Source organism: Myxocyprinus asiaticus, chromosome 6 (genome assembly GCF_019703515.2).
Source record: "Myxocyprinus asiaticus isolate MX2 ecotype Aquarium Trade chromosome 6, UBuf_Myxa_2, whole genome shotgun sequence".
NCBI classification, from domain to species: domain Eukaryota; kingdom Metazoa; phylum Chordata; class Actinopteri; order Cypriniformes; family Catostomidae; genus Myxocyprinus; species Myxocyprinus asiaticus.
The window spans coordinates 19,538,899-19,560,811 of NC_059349.1; the positions used below are offsets into that span (position 1 = coordinate 19,538,899).

The window sequence follows — 21,913 nt, forward strand, 5'->3', positions numbered from 1 at the left end:
TTCACACAGATCTTCAATAGATTACTGGAGCAGTGTGAAGTCCCATGCTGCTTCAAACGCTCAATCATTATTCCTGTCCCAAAGAAACCAAAAATCACAGGACTTAATGACTACAGACCTGTCTCCCTGACATCTGTGGTCATGAAATCATTTGAGAGACTGGTGTTGGCCCACCTGAAGGACATCACTGGACCCTTTCTAGATCCCCTTCAATTTGCTTATCGAGCAAACAGGTCTGTGGATGATGCAGTCAACATAGGATTGCATCATATCCTGCAACATCTGGACAGACCAGGGACATATGCAAGGATCCTTTTTGTGGACTTCAGTTCGGCTTTCAACACCATCATCCTAGCTATACTCCAGAATAAATTACACCAACTCTCTGTTCCCATGTCTATCTGTCAGTAGATTACCAGCTTTCTGACGGACAGGCAGCAGCTTGTGAGACAGGGGAAACTCACTTCGAGCACCTGTACAATCAGCACTGGTGCCCCCCAGGGATGTGTGCTCTCCCCACTACTTTTCTCCCTCTACACCAATGACTGCATCGCCAAGGACCCCTCTGTCAAGCTCCTGAAGTTTGCAGATGACACCACTGTCATCGGCCTCATCCGAGATGACGATGAGTCTGCATACAGAAGGGAGGTTGAACAGCTGGCTGTCTGGTGCAGTCAAAACAACCTTGAGCTGAACACGCTCAAAACGGTGGAAATGATTGTGGACTTTAGGAGGAACACCCCAACACTGTCCCCCCTCACCATTCTAAACAGCACTGTGGCAGCAGTTGAGTCATTCAGGTTCCTGGGCACTACCGTCTCACAGGACCTGAAGTGGGAGACCCACATTGACTCCATTGTGAAAAAGGCCCAGCAGAGGATGTACTTCCTTCACCAGCTGAGGAAATTCAACCTGCCACAGGTGCTGCTGATACAGTTTTACTCAGCAGTCACTGAGTCTGTCCTCTGCACTTCAATAATTGTCTGGTTTGGTTCAGCTATGAAATCAGACATCAGAAGACTACAGAGGACAGTTCAGACTGCTGAGAGCATTATTTGTTGCCCCTTGCCCCCCTTCAAGAACTATACACTTCCAGAGTGAGGAAAAAGGCTGGAAAAATCACTCTGGACCCTACTCACCCTGCCCACTACCTTTTTGAACTGTTGCCTTCTGGCGGACGCTTCAGAGCTCTGAGCACCAGAACCATCAGGCACAGGAACAGTTTTTTCCCTCAGGCTATCCATCTCATGAACAGTTAACTTGCCCCATTGAGCAATAACTATGTGCAATACACAGTTTAGTCTTTTTTATATTTATCCAACACATCCAACCTCTTCTGCCATTTCAATCCTCTGGAAAAAAAAACAAAAAACATTTGCACTGTACATAACAGATCTGTATTTGTACTGTACATAACAGATTGTATTAGATTTGCACAACCCATGTGTATGTGTGTATGTATGTATGTGTGTGTCTGTACGTATGTGTATAATTAGTTTTATTTTTTATTATTATCTATGTCTTGCTGCTGTTTTTGTATTGTTTTTGTATTGTTGTACACTGGAAGCTCCTGTCACCAAGACACATTCCTTGTATGTGTAAGCATACTTGGCAATAAAGCTGATTCTGATTCTGATTCTATTTAGAGCTTAGTGCAATTACACATAAGACCCATAGGATGGCAGTAGACGTACATTTTTTTTTTTTTTTTTTACAGTGCTGAGAGTAGGGACAATCCATTGAAATGTGTCTAGTTTGACATTTGATCTTACCCCAATAAGCAATGGGTGTGCCTGTATGGGTGCATGATTTAAAAGCATTAAATGGGTTACACTCTACAACAAGTTCTATTTGTTAACATTAATGCATTAGGTACCATGAACTAACAATTAATATTATTTAACAGCATTTATTAATCTTGGTTAAAGATGCACTCAGTAATTTTTTCCTCATTAAAATGAACTGTAATTTTGAAACATATGTATGAAATCATGAGCACTCACATTAAAATGAAGACTCCTTTCATATCAGTAACCTTATAAAAGCTGTTTTTTTAAAAGAGGTGCAAGTCAAAATACATTTTTGTGGTAATCAATATTATGCCAGAAATGCTGTCAATTGAGCTTAACTTGGATTTAACACAGGGTATTCCTTTAACTTATAAAAACACAATTGTTAATAGGTAGTTCATAATGCATTCATGTGAACATTAATTAAAAAAATGTATCTGTATATGTTGGTTAACATTAATTATGATTAATACTGTAAAAGTATTGTTCAATGTTAGTTCATGTTAACTGATTTATTTAAAGGTGCTATATGTAATATTTTTACTGTACTAAATCATAAAATGACCATAATATTAGAGAATTAGGAAACATTGAAATATTGGCTTAAGTTAACAGCAAAGTTGAAATACTGGCTTCTCCAGTAACAACGCTACAGGCAGTATATTCTACTTTGAAGTTTCTATTCTGGGCCGGAATTTCTGTTTATGTTTTGGCCTGTGTGATCCCGCCCACTGCCCACTCACCAATAGTATTTCGACACCCCGAGTTGCCAGATTTGAACAAGTTTGCCATGAAGCCAGCAAACGAACTGGATCAGAGATAACAGATTCCACCCAACCTAAAAAGCCTCACCATCCGTCTAAAAACCACCATGACCAGAGGCGAAGTAAAACAAGGATAAATATTGGAGATGCCTTTGGAAGATGGAGACAGCTGAAAGCACAGAAATCCTTTAAAACGGATGCCGAGTTGGCTAATTCTGGCAACCGGCATGAGCTTCAAGTCTGGAGCGGGGCAGACAACTCTCCAATATTTTGAATTTGGACTGCAGTACCCATTTCAAACACTTGTTGTCAATCTTACATATAGCACCTTTATAGTAAAGTGTTGCCAAAAGGCAGAGGTCTAATATTTTAACAATTGTCACTCATTTATTCAAGAAAAAACAAAACTACAAATGCTTGCTTAAAGAAAACACTTAACTAATGTTGCCCATTCTGCCTGAAAAAAATTAAAAATTTATATATATATACACACACACACACACACACACACACACACACACACACATTAGGGGTGTGACATACACTTAGCTCACGAGACTATACAAGATACTGGGTTCACGAGGAGACGATATTTTAACACTATATACCGGTCAAAAGTTTTGAAACACTTATTCTTTATTTTTTTTCTTCAAATTTTAGAATAATAGTAAAGTCATCAAAACTAAACAAAATCCAAAATAAATCAAAACTGTGTTAAATTTTAGCATCTGCAAAGTACTCACTCTTTGTCTAGAATTTGCAGTCATGTACTCTTGACATTTTCTCAAACAACTTCTTGAGGTATCACCCTGGGATGCTTTTTAAACAGTATTGAAGGAGTTCCCATCTATATGCTGGGCACTTTTTGGCTGCTTTTCTTTATTATTTGGTCCAAGTCATCAATTTCAAAAACTTTTTTTTAATTATTATTATTAAACTGTAGTTTTATAATTAAATAAATTAATATGATGGCACAATTATATTTTTGTCTACAAAATTAATTTCAAACATTTAAGCATACGCCTTCAGATCAAAAGATTTTTAAGATCATGAGAAACATTTCAGTCGTGTTTCAAAACTTTTGACCGGTAGTGTATATGACTGGAAAAATAGTATTTTACTCGACTGAAAATCACAAAATGCAAAACTATGCAGGTGCATTTTGAAATGTTTTAACTAATCATCTTGTAATGAATGTCACTTCAGTTCTACTTTCTGAGTGTGAATTATAATATGCAATAAAAGACAGAACTGTAAAAGGTTTTGCCACAAACTCAACTGACTGGCTTCTCTCCTGTATGATTTCACATGAGTCTCTTCAGACCTGGTTGATTTTAGTTGAGAGCTGCGGTGGTTCTGTAGGTGTCTTTGCATAGTGCTTGTGTTAGCCGCGGTGTACGGCACTATTTTCTTACAGTGCTTACATATTGGCTGTGTCTCGTTTGGAAGGGTGCGTCCTCCGGAGGTCGCGTTTTTTACGAGACAGCCTCGATGACGTATGCGGCCGATAAATGCGACCTCCTGAGGACGCACCCTTCCAAACGAGACACAACCTTTGTTCGTGTCTTGTCTATCACTCTATCGCCGTTTTTTGTTTCCACACAAACGATTTAAAAGTGGTGGGGGCATCTTCTACGCTAATTTCACCCTCACACTCTGTCATGCGGATATCTTGAGACAGCTTTTCACGAGAAGAACAATTCAGTTCGTGGCACGAGATCTCGTCACACCCCTTATATATATATATAGAAAGTTATTTATTGCAATTTTCTGTCAGTCTCCTAAATTATCTTGAAATATTTGACCATTATTTTGTTCCAATAGTCGATCATTTAAGTGCTATTTGGCAAACTTCTCACACTCACAGACCCCAGTTAAGAGTTACAAACAGTGAAAAACTAATCTTAACCTCTGGCCTAAATGCTTTTGGATTCTCCAGGAGTTCAAAGCTTCTTTTTTATTTATGATATCCCAATCGCTAGAAATGTGTTGGGGCCTTTCAATGGAAGTCGAAGAGATTTTTCACTCATTTTTTGTCTGCCAGGTGGACATCCATATTCTGAAGTAAAAATCTTTAAAAAAAAAATAAATAAATCAACACAATGTGTAAGTATTCTAATTACCAGCTTTTTTTCCCACTCAAAATGAAGGCTGTATATCTTCTGCACTCTACCGGGTCTTTTTCAACTGATCATAATGGTTGTCAAGTATTTCTCTTCAAAAAAAAGAAGAGTTAAGCCTCATTTTTCAATTTGTGCACATTTTGATGGAAGAATGATAGGAAACTTAACATATGCAGTTACAGGAAGTTAGGAACCATCAACTAAACAAAAAAAAAAAAAAAAACCCAATCTCAAACTAATAAAAAAGTATTAAAATATCAAAATTTTAATGAAAAAACAAAAACAAAAAGAAATTGCCACAAAACAGTTCAAACAGCCATTATAAAAATAAATATTAATTTGCTCAACTGAAAGAAAAGCTTGTAAACATGAGATCATAATTTACCACATCAGAAAACATGACTGAAAAAAACAAACAAAAAAAAAAAAAAAACTTAAAATATCCATGCACACAGTGCATATGAAAACTGGAGCCTCAAGTCTCATCCTCACCAACGGTCATTCTCCTTATTGCTTTGTCCTACAAAGTCTTCCATTGAGGACTGGGAAAGAAAAAGACCAATAAAATAAACCAAAAATAATGTCCCACACTGTTGAAATTGTTCCACTTAAATTCTAAAATGTTTCAGACTGTCACATACATATATCAAAAATCCTCCATTTATTTGAGCTTTCTGGGGTATTGTAAGTGTCAATCTGAAATAATTTTGATTCATCTTTAAAACCGAGCCAGTCTGCTCTAAAATGGTAACAGGCATTCATCTCAGAAACAGAATGATTATCCAAGGTGGCACTGACCTGCATGAGGAGCCTCTCCTTCCTCAGTTTCTTATAGAAGAGTAGCACGTTCTGGTTGGCCTGCACCACTCGTGGATCAAAGTCCATCACACGCAGGCCTTCCAGACTCCGAGCCCGGGACAGAGCAACATAAGCCTGGCCGCTCTCAAACACACGTGCCAGGGAGATCTCCACACAATCCAGAGTCATGCCCTAAACACACATGAAACATGCAAATACTGGAAATGAAAAACGATTTGGCTTGGTTAAAACCAAATCAACAAGTGTTTTTAGGATATTGCACTGCAGAGATTTAGGAACACTCATGTTGATAAGTTGATTTAATAAGCTGTGTTCGTCAGTTCCTCGACAAAACACAGAAATAGAGCTTTGGAACAGACATTGCAACACGCAATTAGGCCCAAACCTTCACAAAAAAACTGATGAGCTTAATTACAGACACTTATACTGATAACTTTGACAGCCCATCAATGTAGAAGGCACACAGTCTGAATACTAATGGGTAAACATGGGGACTAGTTAATGAGTCAAAACACAGAGCAAACCGAAGCACTGAGCATCTGTTCCTCGATACAAAGCCAAGTCATTTCACTCTAATAGCTCCTGTGGTGGCTGACAGGAATTGTATGATCATGTCCTCTGAGAACCAAAATGGGAGAAGACAGTAGGAGGCCAAATGGAATAAGCCTGCGTTATTATACAGGCAGTCTATGCATTTAGCTGATGCAGGTCTGAATCAGTGGCGTACTAACGGTGCATAATGACTCATGATGGGATGGCACTGCAGATCTCTCACCTGACTCTTGTGGATTGAAATGGCCCAGGCCAGTTTGAGTGGCAGCTGCTGTCGGCTCAGGTATAGCCCCCCTGATGCTTTAAACATCCAGCGCTCTCTCTTCATTACCTCAACAGCCCCGCAGAGGAATCGCACACGAGGGAGACCTGGGGAGAGGTGGTCACGAATGTCTCACTTCATACTACCAGCATACCTTTCTCCTCTGTTATGCATTTTTTCCTACCATAACCAACCTGGTACAGAAATTAATGATCGCATATTTAGAATATTTAGATTAGGCAAATCTCACGAAACCTGTGAAGCAAATGTCCAGATTCTATTTTACCACCACAAAAACAAAAAATTAAATTTAGGAACATTAAGTCTTTCAACTGTGACATTTAACATAAGCGCAAATTGCCATATACTGTATATATACACATATACATTTTTACAAAGGTATAGCCTAGACATTCTTGATAATTTTTGAGTAGGGCTGTCACAATAACTCAATTTAATTTGATAAAAAAATTACAAAATTGCTGAATCGAAAAATCGTAACGGCAAAAGTGATGCAGTCTACGGAGGGTTCGAGGTGTCAGCTGTGTCAGAGCACTTGAAAACAATGTAGCTGTCTGGTGACCTGAAACACCACAACATCAATTCAACAATGAAACAGCACTTGAAAAGACGACATCCAGTTTTCACAGACCCGCCAGACACAGCACGGTTAGTTCACCAAGTAGACTGCATGCGATTTGCAGTGCTGCGTCCGGATGCGGGAGAGAAGTTGAGCCCTTTGTTGCTGCGCAGGTCATGCTAAACTCAGAAAAATACATCAGAATGCAATCTAAATCTATTTATCTACACAATCGTTTGCAATATAGGCTTTTATTAACAAAATGTAATGAAAAAGACATCTGTCAGATTTGACTGAAAGACAACACTTTACAACAAGGTTCCAGTTGTTAACATTAATGAACATTACTTTGACAGCATTTATTAAACTTGGTTAATGTTAATTTCACCATATATCTACACAGTTTTAAAATCAAAAGTAGTATGTTAACATTAATCCACTATGAACTAACAAACTAAATATGAACAATAGTTTTGTTAATAACTAACACTAACAAAGATTAATACTGTAAAAAAATAAATTATTCATTGTTTGTTCATGATACCTGATGCATTAATGAATGTTAACAATTGGAACATTACTGTAAAGTGTTACCAATTAAAGTTACACATGCAGTGACAGATGCAACACATTTTTCAATACATTTTTCTGAATCCAGATGATCTAAGGTAGGGGGTTTTTTCAGCTAATTGTGGTTCGAGTTCCGTTCTGTGTAAATTACAATTTGAATGTAAATGCAATCTTCTTCTATGTAAATTAGATTTTGATTAAGTTTGTAATAGTTCACATTGCCTGATTTCCCATAAATATTTTATAGATTACTCGATTAATCGTCAGAATAAGTTACTCCATTACAAAAATAAGACAGCCCTATTTTTGAAGAGATTTATCATATTTATCTTATATTCTTTGATATTTATTTATCCATCCTTAACAGTGAAAGAGAAAGTAAAACAGGAAGTGCTTATTGTTTCAGAAATAGTCTTACCTTGACTGCCTGGCTGGAAGTCAATCACTACTCCTCTTGCCCCATTCACTAGACCCCTTTGGACATCCAGGTTTTTAGTGAGCATGACCTGAACAAATAGAAGAGCTCTTCCAACATTTGATGTTAAGAATAAGAGTAAATCTTTGCCAGGAAGAAGAAAAAAAAAAAAAAAGCTCCTACCTGAGCACCAACTTTCAGCTGCAACAGTCGACTAACTGGACTTTGTGAATCAATGGTCTGAACCAGCATAGGATCACTATCTGAAGCTTCAAATACTCGAACAGGCCCTGTTAAGTAAAGAGACACTTAAAGGAATTGTTAACCCAAAAATGAAAATTCTCTCATCATTTACTCACCCTCATGCCATCCCAGATAAGTATGACTTTCTTCTGCAGAACACAAATTAAGATTTTATAAGAATATTTCAGCTCTGTAGGTCTGAATGGGTGTCAAAATGTTATTGCTCCAAAAAGCACATAAAAGGCTGCATAAAAGTAATCCATATGACTCCAGTGGTTACATTTATATCTTCAGAAGTCATATGATAGGTATGGGTGAGAAACAAATCAATATTTAAGTCAATTTTTTTGCTAAAAATTCCTCTCCCTGCCCAGTAGGGGGCGTATGCATGAAGAATGTGAATCACGAAAAACACAAGAAGAATGTAAAAAGTGAAAGTTAAAATGGAGATAGACTTAGCAGGGAGGAGAATTTATAGTAAAAATGAACTTAAATATTAATCTCACCAACACCTATCATATCGCTTCTGAAAACATTGATTTAACCACTGGAGTCATATGGATTATGTGATTTTTGGAGCTACAAAATTTTGGCACCCATTCACTTGCATGGTATGGACTAAAAGAGCGGAGATATTCTTCTAAAAGTCTTAATTTTTATTCTGCTGAAGAAAGAAAGTCATACACATCTGGGATGGAATGAGGGTGAGTAAATGATAAGAGAATTTTAATTTTTGGGTGAACTATCCCTATAAAGAACAACACATGAAAATATTCATTATTTAAAAAGTAGACCATATGGGTTATTCACTGTATTAAAAGACATCTGAAGCCATATTTTTTGTTTGTTTGTGATTTAACAGCCATCTTCCATAGCTATTTTCATGGCGATAAACAAGTTAAAATAAAAATGTCTTTAGGTTTTTAAGATCCATTTTCACTAAACACTAAAACTGATTCAGTTTGTAAAACAATCTTCAAAAGTGTCAGCTGAATCTGAAGCCATAGCTTTGTGTGATGAACAGACTAAAATTTACATCATTATTCACTGATAATCTCCTTAGTTTCATCTCTGTAGTCCTCAAATCAAATATGGTGCAAGTAGGATGTCTATGACATCAAATGTCATGATTCTCGCATCTCATTACCAAACATCAAACTCAAACCTGTTGAACTACAGCAAAGGGGGAAAATTCAGTGAACTATTTAAATTTCAGTCATATAGACATGTTGCTTGGAAAGAAGCCATGCAAGATTCTTAAATTCTCCTTTTGTGTTCCACACACAAAAAAAAATAAAAAAAATAAAACTACATACAGGTTTGGAACAACATGAGGGTGAATAACTGAATTTTCCAATTTGGGTGAACCATTACTTGTGCATGTGGGTGTGTTAATGTGTGGACCGTCTGTGCAAAACATCTAACTAAAAATACCAATTTACAGTTTGTGGAGGTAAATATGATGTTTTTAAAATACTTAGCAACCATCCTTGTGCAAAGGTCAAATAATTCAATGCTAATGTTCTATACACAAATAATGGTTGCTTTGGTGCTTCAGGGTGTTACAAATTATTTTAGTTTCTAGGAGATCTCACACAATACCATTCACAGGATGACATGTTAACAGTGGTTCGAGAACAATCACCACCTGAAACACCCCCCCCCCCCCCACCTCCAAAAAACAAGTCCCTCTGCAGTTTGAAAGGATTTTTTTGTATGACTTACCAGGTAACTGTTTGAGTTTATTCTCATTTGTGAGCTCCACGTCATCCTTGTGTGTGCACAGCCTGGTTGCTAGGATACCATCCCTCTCAATGCGGTGATTGGCACTTTTCAGTAGCTGTGTGGTTACTTCCTCTGTGACTCTACAGCATGGAAAGCCACCAATACAATAGGTTCAGTAATTTGTCCAGCAGCATGTTTGGAGTCCATTCACAACTTCACTGGAAGTTGTTAGGCTGATTATAAGCTTGAAGTGCAGAGGATGTGACAACGTGAAATGTGATGTAAAAATAACCTGAAATGTGAATGAAATCTTTCTGAACTGTATTCAGAGCCACTGACATTAGAACATAGGAAAAAAAATATATAAATGTAATTACACCTACAAGCAAAACCTAGGTCAAAAAAGGAAAAACTGATACACTCTTCCTCATTTATGCCCTAAACCATAGGTACAGTCTCCCAATAAGACACAGAGCCAGTGAATCACTGCACTGAACAGTGGATGTGGCCCTGGTGAATGTTCAGTACCTGCCCACTCTCACGGCCTGAAGGAGAGAGATGAAGGCCTTGTCTGTTTGTCTGCGCACCTCCATCAGCTCCATGTTCATATGGATACACTTCCGCCAGCTTCTTGACTGTGGGTAGAATGAACCGTTTGACCTTCAAGCCTTTTAAAGCTTAAAGGAATAGTTCACCCAAAAATGAAAATTCTCATTATTTACTCACCCTCACGCCATTCCAGAGGTGTATGACTTTCTTTCTGCTGTTGAACACAAACGATGATTTTTAGAAGAATATCTCAGCTCTGTAGGTCCTCACAATGCAAGTGAATGTTTACCAGAACTCTGAAGGTCCAAAAAAAATTATATATATATATATATATTTTTTTTTTTTTTTTTTTTTTTTTACAAAAGGGCATAAAAGTAATCCATAAGTAGTCCTGTCGCAATTATTAAATAAGGGACTTTTAAGCGAATATATCCAGTTTTCCTGAAAACCACTGAGCAGCGCCATTATGATGATTCTAATTGCCCGTTTCGCATTTCTGGTCTCAAGACGCCAAATAAAAACTGGCAAAACGAAAAGTAACTGAAGTATCGGCATGTTTTTTGACAATTTTTTTACAAATGTCATACCTTAAACATTACATTACCCGCTAAGAATATACGCCGATACGAGTGAAAACACTGGAGACCGGAAATTGAAAACAGTCGACTCGTGGAACACCTACGCGTTCAGGAAAAAGTTGGATAAATGCCATTAACGGCATGTTTGTGTCATTCATTTGAACTCCGAGCGACACTGAGCCACAGCGCTGAAGTCAACCAGTGAAACTCCTGTCCAGAAGAGCTTGTGAAGCGCTCTATTGTGCGTGCAGTCAGCATATGCTTGCGCAAAACTCCCGCGAAAACATAAACGAACAATATACTGAACGCCAAGCGCTCCGTTTTCACTTTATACGATTTTAACGGCATGTTGCTGGTCAAAGCAGGTTCGTACACGCAGCGAGACAGAAGAGATGCTTACTACATTTCTGTGAAGGTTTAAATTGATGAAACAAAATCTCAAAGGTTTCCCTTAATGAGAAATAAGGGCTCATAGGTTTAATCAAAGAGCATTAAAATAATGCGTGAAAGTGAAGAAACTGGGACAGAAATATTTTACTATTGCATAATATAATATAATAAATTATATAAAAACATAAAAAAATCATATTTTTATTAAAAAATTATAATACAGGAGTTCCAAAAACAGTGTAAATTTAAAATTGACCAAAAAGAGAGACATATTTTAAGTATTTAGAAATATTTTGATATTTACTACATTTTTAATGTCATTCATAAGTTTAAGCTTTAAGGAAATGTATCTCTATTTTATTATTTTATTTATATAATTGTAGTTAAATATGTAAAAATTATGTCTAAAAGGTGTATGAATGACAATTTATATGACAATCGTAAAAGCCCTAAAAGTAACAATTAATCGCCATTACCGTAAAACAGACAATTAATCATCATAAATTGCAATTATTTGTCTGAAAAGTAATCGTCAGCAAAATGTCATAATCATGACTATCCATAAGGCTCCAGTGGTTAAATCTATGTCTTCATACTGACATGATAGGTGTGGGTGAGAAACAGATCAATATTTAAGTCCTTTTTTACCATAAATCTCCACTTTCACATTTGTCTTTTGTTTTTGGCGGTTCGAATTCTTTGGGCACATTGCCCCTACTTGGCAGGAAGGAGAATTAATAGTAAAAAAGGACTTAAATATTGATCTGTTTCTCACCCACGCTTATATCGCTTCTGAAGACATGGATTTAACCACTTAAGTCTGGATTACTTTTATGCTGCCTTTGTATGCTTTATAAGTTTTGGTCACCATGCACTTGCATTGTGAGAACCTACAGAGCTGAGATTTTCTAAAAATCTTCATTTGTGTCCAGCAAAAAAAAAAACAAAAAAAAAATCAAAAAAAAAAAAAAAATCATACACATCAGGGATGGCATGAGGGTGAGTAAAAGAAAAAATAATTTTCATTTGTTGGGTGAACTATCCCTTTAAACCCACACTGTGGATACACAGCTGTTAACCATTAAGTAATTACACCCAAAGATAAAAATAAAAACTTTATTTGTAATGTCATTGTAATAATGGTTGAAGAGGACAAGTATGAGCTATGAAAGTTACGGTCATACCTGGAAGCAAAAGTTAGGCTTGTCTTTTCCTTTTGTGACTGGTGGAAGTTGAAGAAAGTCCCCACATACTATCAGCTGAATCCCTCCAAACGGTTCATTGGATCTTCTGATGGATCTAGAGACAATAGGTTACAGATCACACTTTTCTAATGCGATGCTGATCTTAAAGAAATGGTTCACCCAAAAATAAAAAAATTCTGTCATCATTTTGTCCTCCTTATGTCATTCCAAACCTGTATAACCTTCTTCCATGGAACACAAAATGAGATGCAAGGCCTCAGTCACCATTCACTCTCATTGCATCTTTTTTCCAAACAATGAAAGTGATTGGTGACTGAGGCTGTCATTCTGTCTTTTGTTTTCCATGGAAGACTGGAAGGTAAATTGGTTTGGAGTAACATAAGTGTGAGTAAATGATAACAGATTTTTAATTTTTAGGTGAACTATGCCTTTAACATTTCAGCGTTTTTCTTTCATTGAACAGGCGAGCATTTGCCACACTGTTTTGACAGGCACCACACTGGGATTTTTTGTGATGCAATTATTTTCTGTTTAATGAGAATCAATTGGATGGTTTCATTTGGTGATGTGGTTTTGATCCAAACCACATTCAAACACAATCATTTGCCATCTGGTGACCATAAGGAGACCAATGTAGATGCAACTAATCAGGTTTAAACTAAATTACTGAAAGTGTAAAAAAAAAAAAATAATTTCATGGCCCTTATCACCATAGTAGGTGATAATTGTCTTATAATTGAATTTTATCCATGTGGAAAATTGAGTGCACTGAAATAATGCAATGGTGTGGACTGAATTCTATTATACTTTTTGTCTGTCACATTAAATTTTACAATTCTGTGCTCTTTACCTGGCTATGGCTTCCAGTTTGTCAAATAACTCTGCCTCCACCATTGAGATCTCATCAATAATGAGGTGTTTACAGGAAGTCCAGTGCTGCAGCACCCCGGGACGTTGAGCAAGCTCAAGACACTGTTCAAGAGGAGCAGAGCCAGACCCAATACCTGATAACAAGAGACAGTCAAAAATGACTCGTTCACACACAAAAGCAAAAAGATTTTTATAGATAGAGACATGAAGATCATACTATACTTCAGACAAAGTGACCTTGAGATAATGTAGTGTAGGGCTGCTCAATTAATCAAAATTACAATTACAGCTGCCACAAATAACTAATCGTGAAGTGCCATTTATAGCAGTCCATGAAAGTCTACTCATGTTGCATCAAATTTTTCCATTTAAGGTATATTTTTGCAGTGGTTGATCATTTTAACCAATCCAAGACATGTCCATTGCTCACTTCTGTGTATGTTTTATTCAAAATTTGAATAGTCAGGATTAACTGATGGATAAAACAGCAATAAAGTCATTCAGGAACACAGTTCTCAGCTTGTTTTGGATGTGTAGCCAACATAATGAATATGGCATGCAGTTGATCCACCCCAAATAAGTATTTTAATGTAAATTCTACTCATGGAAATTTGAATGCATTATCAAGGAAAATAATCAACAATTATATAATATATATATATATATATATATATACACACACCCCTATCATAAATTCATTATCAATTATCTATGATTGGCTTTCCTGTGGCATCTATGCATTCACTGGCAATTTACTTCAAACAGTATAAAAATTAAAGCATTTTACCTTTACGGACACATTTCATTCTGAATGAAAGATCAGGAAAATAAATCCAGGAACTGGGGAAAGCATTGCATTAGAGCAAATGGTCAAATGGGCAAAATGCAAATGTTTCCTAACCTGCAAAATTGTGCAGCGTGGTCCCTCCTATGTGACACGCTGCTACACCAGTACTTGCGGTTGCATATGTGCTTTTGGGAGGCAGAGAGCCTACAATCCTCTTGAGCAAAAAGGACTTCCCTGTACCTAAAATAAAGAGGTAGAGTAGTGTTTGGAATGTCACAAAGTATAAAATAAATGACCCAACAGGGGTATAATGAAACCAAATGCTAAAAAAGGACAAAAAAAAACAAAAAAAACAAAAAAAGACTAACAATAAGAATTCATTTTAAATACCTGCACTGCCTGTGAAAAACACATTCTTGCCACTCAAGACTGCATTGAGAACTGCAGTCTGTTCTTTGCTCAGCTTTTGTGTCAATGGCAGAACCAAGACTGGCTTTTTATTGGGGTGAAGCGCTTTAACCTAAAAAAAAAATAAAAATAAAAATCAGCCCATAATAGTTCTGTTCTGACAGCATGGATAGATATTAAAGGGATAGTCCCCCCCCCCAAAAAAAATCTCTCATTTACTCACCCTCATGCCATCACAGATGTATATGACTTTCTTTAGCAGAACACAAAGATTTTTAGAAGAATATTTCAGCTCTGTAGATCCATACAATGCAAGTTAATGGTGACCAGAAATTTGAAGGTCTAAAAATCACATAAAGGCAGCATAAAAGTAATCCATAAGACTCGTGGTAAAATCCATAGGTGTGGGTGAGAAACAGATCAATATTCAAGTCCTTTTTTACTATAAATCTCCACTTTTTAAAAGTAAAAAAAAAAAAAAAAATCACCCACACCCATCATATCGCTTATAAAGGTATAGATTTAACCACTGAAGTCATATGGATTACTTTTATGCTGATTTTATGTGCTTTTTGGAGCTTCAAATTTCTGGCCACCATTCACTTGCATTGTAAGGACCAACAGAGCTGAGATGTTCTTAAAAAAATCTTTGTGTTCTGCTGAAGACAGTCAGTCATACACATCTGGGATGGAGTAAATGATGAGAGAATTCTCATTTTTAGTTGAACTATCCCTTTAAACATTTACATTGTCATACATAAAAGAATAACAGTCTAAAGGGGAAGGTTACACCAAGGATATACCGTATGCATAGATAAACATACCGGACTAGTGTCACAATCAGGTCTGAGTCTTTTCACTTGTTTTCTTTCACCCAAGGTCTTATTGACAGAACGCTCAGAGGGACCTTTGAGTTGGAATGAGGCATTCACTTTACTTCTCAGCTCGTTTGCCTTATGCACATCTTTCAGCTGGAGAGGACTAATGGTCTCAAAGCTTCGAGGAAGGCCAGCTCGTAGTTTGGCTCCATCACTCATGGGTTTGATGCTCTGGGACGCCTGGTGTTTGATGTTGAGCGTCTTCAGGAACATTTTTAAATGATCCGGCGGACAGTCAGAGATCAGAACCTGCGTGTTCTGTGGTACGAATTTAACTGAACACTTGCCATCCTTTGCGAAGCGAGTAAAAAGCTGGAAATCACGCAGCATGAAGTTTTGAGGAGCTTTCCCATCGTGGACGCGCAGGATGATCTCCTGAAACTCGTTGCGGCCTAATGTGACGGCGGCTTTGCGGATGTGCTGGCGTTTGATGGCTTGGCCGGCTGGATTCAAACGCTCCACGGCCACGGTGCACCGAAGCTCGGCTGGCTCCATGTCTGTCAACGTTTTGCCTTAGGAAAACACAGAAGGGAAGTTTAAAGCGTATGATCCGGGACTTGATTCGTTTCTAACACAAAACTAATCTCGGTGTGTGTTCAGCTGTACATTATTAAAATAAATAAGAATACACATTTGCACCGTGCAAACATTCTCAACTGAAATTTAAAATACAACTGAGACCTGTTCATTTCTTGGTTGTTAATTCAGAAACTTTGATTGACTCACCTTTCTTTTGGACTTATGGAGCGAGTCACAGCATCATGTGTTCGTTCATTCATTATGATCCACACGCTACGATTTTCAAAAGTTCTGCTCGACAAAGATTGGCCAATATCGACATAATGCTGGCCAATCAGACCGAGGTCCTTTAAACGAATATCCAATCAGCGATTGGGTTTACGAAAAGCAGTTCTTCTGGCTCCGCCTATGAGCGTGTGTTCCACCAATGAGACGAAGTTGTTTTCACTACGTCATCTTTATGTCGCGTACGACCGTTAGAGTTTGAGTGAAACGGGAGAGGTTCTGTCAAAGGAGTATCATACAAAAAATTGCAATGGATTTATCCTGCCAAACATGTCTTGGAAAGATTTAAACTGAACATTTCATATACTTGTGAATTCTGTGGGTTGGAGGAAAAAATTATAAAAATAATTCATTTGTTTTACCACTGTATTTATGCAAGATTATTTTTGGAAACTTGTGTGATTATAATGTTTTATTTTATTTTAAAGATGATATTTTGAAATGTAAAGAAGTATATATTGTATATTTATTACATGAATATTTCGGGTTTAATACAAGTTAAGCTCAATTTACAGCATTTGTGGCATACAATTATTTCGACTCATCCCAAAAAGCAGAAATCGAGGTTACAGTGAGGCACTTACAATAGAAGTGAATGGGGCCAGTTTTTTGAGGGTTTAAAAGCAGAAATGTGAATCACCATTTTTAAGGTCATTTTAGGATTCACAGCATTACGGTGTCATGGCAATGAAATTTTAAAATTGGATATAACTTTTCACAGAAAAGGTCAAATCATGTTAACATGCATTTACGGATTGTCCCCATTCACTTCCATTGTAAGTGCCTCACTGTGACCCAGATTTATGCTTTTTTATTTCTTTTTTTTAAGGAGGAACAAAATAAAATTTTAAGGTTATCATCATTATGCGGGGGAAACATGTAACATCATGTAAAATTATTTTCTCTGGCAATGTTAAAGATGTTATTATTTTGACTATGTGCAAATAACTATTTTCTATGTTCTAATGACATTGGAAAAAAAATGGGGGTCTTTCTTTCTCTCTTTCAGCCATTCACAAAGCCATTGCCAATTTCCCTATACAGAATTGTTTTACTCAATAAACCAGTTATTTACAATCAGCACAGCATGACACAGCTATGTCATTCTTTTTTCTTTTTTTTTTTTCTAAAATATTATCCCCTTTTCTCCCCAATATGGAATGCCCAATTCCCACTACTTAGTAGGTCCTCGTGGTGGCACGGTTACTCACCTCAAGGTGGTGGAGGACAAGTCTCAGTTGCCTCTGCTTCTGAGACCATCAATCTGCGCATCTTGTCATGTGGCTCATTGTGCATGACACCGCGGAGACTCCCAGCATGTGGAGGCTCATGCTGTGCTCTGCGATCCACGCACAATTTATCACACACCCCATTGAGAGCAAGAACCACTAATCGTGACCATGAGGAGGTTACCCCATATTACTCTACCCTCCCTAGCAACCGGGTCAATTTGGTTGCTTAGGAGACCTGGCTGGAGTCACTCAGCACGCCTTGGATTCGAACTCGTGACTCCAGGGGTGGTAGTCAGCGTCAGTACTCACTGAGCTACCCAGGCCCCCAATCTACGTCATTCTTAAACACACAAGCGTTTACTGTTAGCCAGTAAAACATCTTTTGATGTAAGTTGGTTAAGCATACTTTCCAGTATAAAATATCAATCATGTCTAGTATTTCCATAAAAGCACACGTTTATATAGACTGAGAAAATACGTAATTCCAGGAATGGGTCACTTTCTCACATCATTAAGCCCTGTTCAGTACATGCAAGCTTTTGTTTTTTATTTACACTCATTGGCAAAACGACAGCTGGGTGAGTTACGACTGCACTCAGGAGAGGTGAGCGGTACAGGAATCGAGGCTTAAGACTTCTAGACTCACAGCCCATTGAAGGTGTAGTGAGGTAGAAGGGCAATTAACGAGACATGAGAGACAGAACTAGACTGAAAGATAATGATATCGCATAAAAACGTTAAGTGGGTCTGCATCTATCATTTTATTTAATTACATATTATTTGTGATATGCAAATAGGGTAACACTTCAGAGCCTCTTGATTGCAAATGCATAATTAGGAAGTGCATTAGAAATTCATATCTAATTTTGCCGGCCATTTTTCTCCCAAACAAACAGACCTGCTTCAATAAACCCTCACATTTGATAAGAGGCTTTTGTCGAGCACAAATTTTACCCTCATAAATGACACTTTGACAAAAGGGAACTGCCATGACAGGGTTTTATTTATAACACAGCATTATCATAGTCGATAAAGGCTAGACTCACTCCATGCAGTGTTGCCTTGAAAAGAAAAATCATTCAAATGTCCTAATGGCCTTCTTTAGAAAACAGTGTATTGGGAATGGAAATCTAGTAGCTGTATGATGATAATAAGACATTTTGTAAAAAATCGTAGAAAACACACAACTCCAAAAGATGTATTGATACATGTGCAAAAACCACAACAATGTCTGCACACTGTTGCTCCCCAAATCAATTTAATGAGCTCACCAAGAGACAAAGACCTGATGTTTCGAGCTACATGCTCTTTATCAGACTTCAGTTTCACATAAGACACAGCCATATATACCTGTGAGCACCAATCAAGTAATCACATTGCGACATCACATGACAACATCATTTTGAATAGGACACAAGTCAAAAGCACATTTCATATACTTCTAAAAAAACAAAACAACTGCCACATAATCGTAACCAGAAAAATCGTAATTTAAAAACAAACAATTCTATGCAGAAAAAATATATGTGTCAACTATACAATGACTAAACCAACAGGTGCAAACACCATCATCCTGCCATGTAATAGACAGTGTTGGGGAGTAACGGAATACATGTAACGGGATTACGTATTTAAAATACAAAATATAAGTAACTGTATTCCACTACAGTTACAATTTAAATCATTAATAATCAGAATACAGTTACATTCAAAAAGTATTTTGATTACTGAAGAGATTACTTTGCATTTTATTGTCATTTGTTTCATTTAATGTTTAGACTATTCAGTTGGAAAACATTTATCCATATAAACGATGCAATCTGAGGAGCTTTCAAACAACGGTGAAACACTTTCTTATGATGTGTTACATTCATACAAGTTCATACTATTGTGGGGGTTGGGTTGGGATGTCACGAGGCACCCGCACAGACACCCCCCCATCCCCCGTGTCAACAACTTTGGGGGGCGTGTTGAAGTGGGTTTCGTCCAAGGCGCCATACAAGCTAGAACCACTACTGCGTTTGTGGCATTTTTTTCTGCGTTAACATAATAATGAGAAAGAATAAAAATGAAATAATATATGTTCTTAGGAGTGTCAACTCTTCTACATATTGTGTATTATTATTTCTGGATTGTGCATTTAAATTCAAAGAGTTTTTACAAAGTGTGTTACTAATTAATTATAAATCAACCATTGGTTTTCATATCTGCGTTTTCATGCTTATAACCAATATGCCGATGGTTTTAATTTGCCCGATAAATATTGGCAGCCAATACATCGGTGCATCCCCACTTGACACAAATCTTAAAGTACCCACAGTTAAGCAAAAAACACACATCCTAAGAAAAACAAAAAAAATAATAATAAAAAAATTTACTGCGAGAAGTCAGTCAGAGAAAAGGGCGTATATATCCAAATCCTTACTGAGGCCTTTATGTGATACAGTTTTAAGAGTGTATTATTCAAAATACTTCTCTTTTGAGTAGATGGACAGTGATATCACCTCCTCACCGATGTTGTTGAATATCTTTAATGCCAGTATAATTCAGAGAAGAAACTGGATGATGTGCTCTTAGATTTCTGATAGCACCTCTATGTAATAAGACATTTTGCACATTAAGTGCATGAAAAATAATTTTTAATGCTATCTCCACTGGAACAGTTTTGTGTGTGTGTGTGTGTGTGTGTGTGTGTGTGTGTGTGCATGCAGGCTATAAATGAATAATAGAGTATATACAAAAGAAAAGATCTTTAACTGTTCTTAAATAGCTCGGAAATTCCCTCCTAATGACTGTGTGTGTGTACCAGCCAAACAGTCATTACATAAATCATTATTTCTCAATGACTACGGTTTGATTATTCACTGACATCTATAATAAAATCCTTCCGGTCTTTGGCTTTGCCACATCTATCACATGTAGCCTAATGATAACATATAACACGCTTTTTTCCCCCCAGATTCCCATATGCTGGTACACAGCTTGGGGTCTTACATTTACAACATAGAGCTCAAGACTAGATACATGACCAAAAAACAACAGACCAGTCTCTTATTACTGTTTTTCTTAATTTGAAAGATAAACCCTCTTGTATGCTGTCACAGAAAAGGCCAATTGTAAACAGCCACAGCATAAAAAATATATTTTTTAAGAGTCCCAGTGATTTACATTTACATTTACATTTATTCATTTGGCAGACGCTTTTATCCAAAGCGACTTACAAAAGAGGAAAACAAAAGCAAATCATCTTAAGGAGACAGTGGTATGAGAAGTGCCATACTACAAAGTTTCACTAGCATCAGAATAGTATTCAAAACAGATTTCAAACAAGATTTTTTAAATTTTGTAATTTTTTTAACTGGTTAAGTGTTCATGGAAAAGATGTGTTTTTAGTCGTTTTTTGAAGATAGAGAGTGAGTCAGCTTCACAGATGGAGTTGAGAAGGTCATTCCACCATCGTGGTGTGATGAACCTGAAAGTCCGGGAAAGTGTTTTGGTGCCTCTTTGTGTTGGTACAACAAGGCGATGTTCCTTAGCCGACCGCAGGCTTCTAGTGGGCGTGTAGCTCTGCATAAATTATTTTAGGAAATGCTGGAGCAGACCCAGTGACTGTTCTATATGCCAGCATCAGAGCCTTGAATTTGAAACGTGCATCAACTGGCAGCCAGTGGAGAGAGACAAGGAGTGGTGGAACATGCGCTCTCTTTGGTTCATTAAAGACCAGACGTGCTGCTGCATTCTGGATCATTTGCAGGGGTCTAATTGCACATGCAGGGAGGCCTGCAATGAGAGTGTTACAGTAGTCCAGTCTAGTTATGACAAGTGACTGGATTGTTGTGTGGCATGTTCAGAGAGGAAGGGTCTTTTCTTCCTGATATTGTACAGTGTAAATCTACATGATCTTGCGGTCTTTGAGATGTGGTCTGTGAAATTGAGTCTGTTGTCGATGGTTACCCCTAGATATCTGACCGTTTTGGAAGGTGTTACTGTAGTTGCACCCAGCTGCACAGTGATGTTGTGTTCAACAGCAGGGTTGGCTGGAAAGACAAGGAGTTCAGTCTTGGCTGGGTTGAGTTGCAGGTGGTGGTCCTTCATCCAGGCCGAGATGTCTGCCAGGAAGGCTGAAATTCGATCAGTCACTGTGCTGTTGTTGGGCTGGAAAGACAAGTAGATTTGCATGTCATCAGTGTAGCAGTGATAAGAGAAACCATGTGTCTGAATGATGGGTCCCAGTGATGTTGTGTATATAGAGAAGAGAAGTGGCCCAAGCACTGATCCCTGAGGTACCCCAGTAAGTAGCTGATGTGGCTTGGATACCTTACCTCTCCAGGCTACCTTGAAGGACCTACCTGAGAGATAGGAATTAAAC

The 21,913-nt window shown here is 37.4% G+C and overlaps 1 protein-coding gene across 1 annotated transcript; it reads right to left on the minus strand.

Annotated features, from left to right (window-relative positions):
• Nucleotides 1-4,155: 4,155 nt before the first annotated feature.
• On the minus strand, nt 4,156-16,413 carry LOC127442434 (ATP-dependent DNA helicase PIF1). Its single transcript, XM_051700469.1, has 13 exons — nt 16,235-16,413; nt 15,455-16,020; nt 14,613-14,742; nt 14,337-14,462; nt 13,416-13,569; nt 12,545-12,659; nt 10,372-10,478; nt 9,844-9,983; nt 8,059-8,165; nt 7,879-7,966; nt 6,272-6,417; nt 5,476-5,667; nt 4,156-5,219 (listed from the first exon to the last, which is right to left on the minus strand). The coding sequence occupies exons 2-13, from the start codon at nt 16,001-16,003 to the stop codon at nt 5,166-5,168; spliced, it is 1,908 nt and encodes a 635-aa protein (XP_051556429.1). The 5' UTR covers nt 16,004-16,020; nt 16,235-16,413; the 3' UTR covers nt 4,156-5,165.
• Between the last annotated feature and the right edge of the window lie 5,500 nt (nt 16,414-21,913).

Excerpts from the sequence above, each read along its gene's own strand:
- LOC127442434 (XM_051700469.1), bottom strand. The coding sequence starts at position 16,003 with ATGGAGCCAGCCGAGCTTCGGTGCACCGTGGCCGTGGAGCGTTTGAAT. Across the intron at positions 7,967-8,058 it reads AGCTGAAAGTTGGTGCTCAG|GTCATGCTCACTAAAAACCT; the intron begins GTAGGAGCTTTT and ends CTATTTGTTCAG. Across the intron at positions 5,220-5,475 it reads AGGAGAGGCTCCTCATGCAG|TCCTCAATGGAAGACTTTGT; the intron begins GTCAGTGCCACC and ends TTTCTTTCCCAG.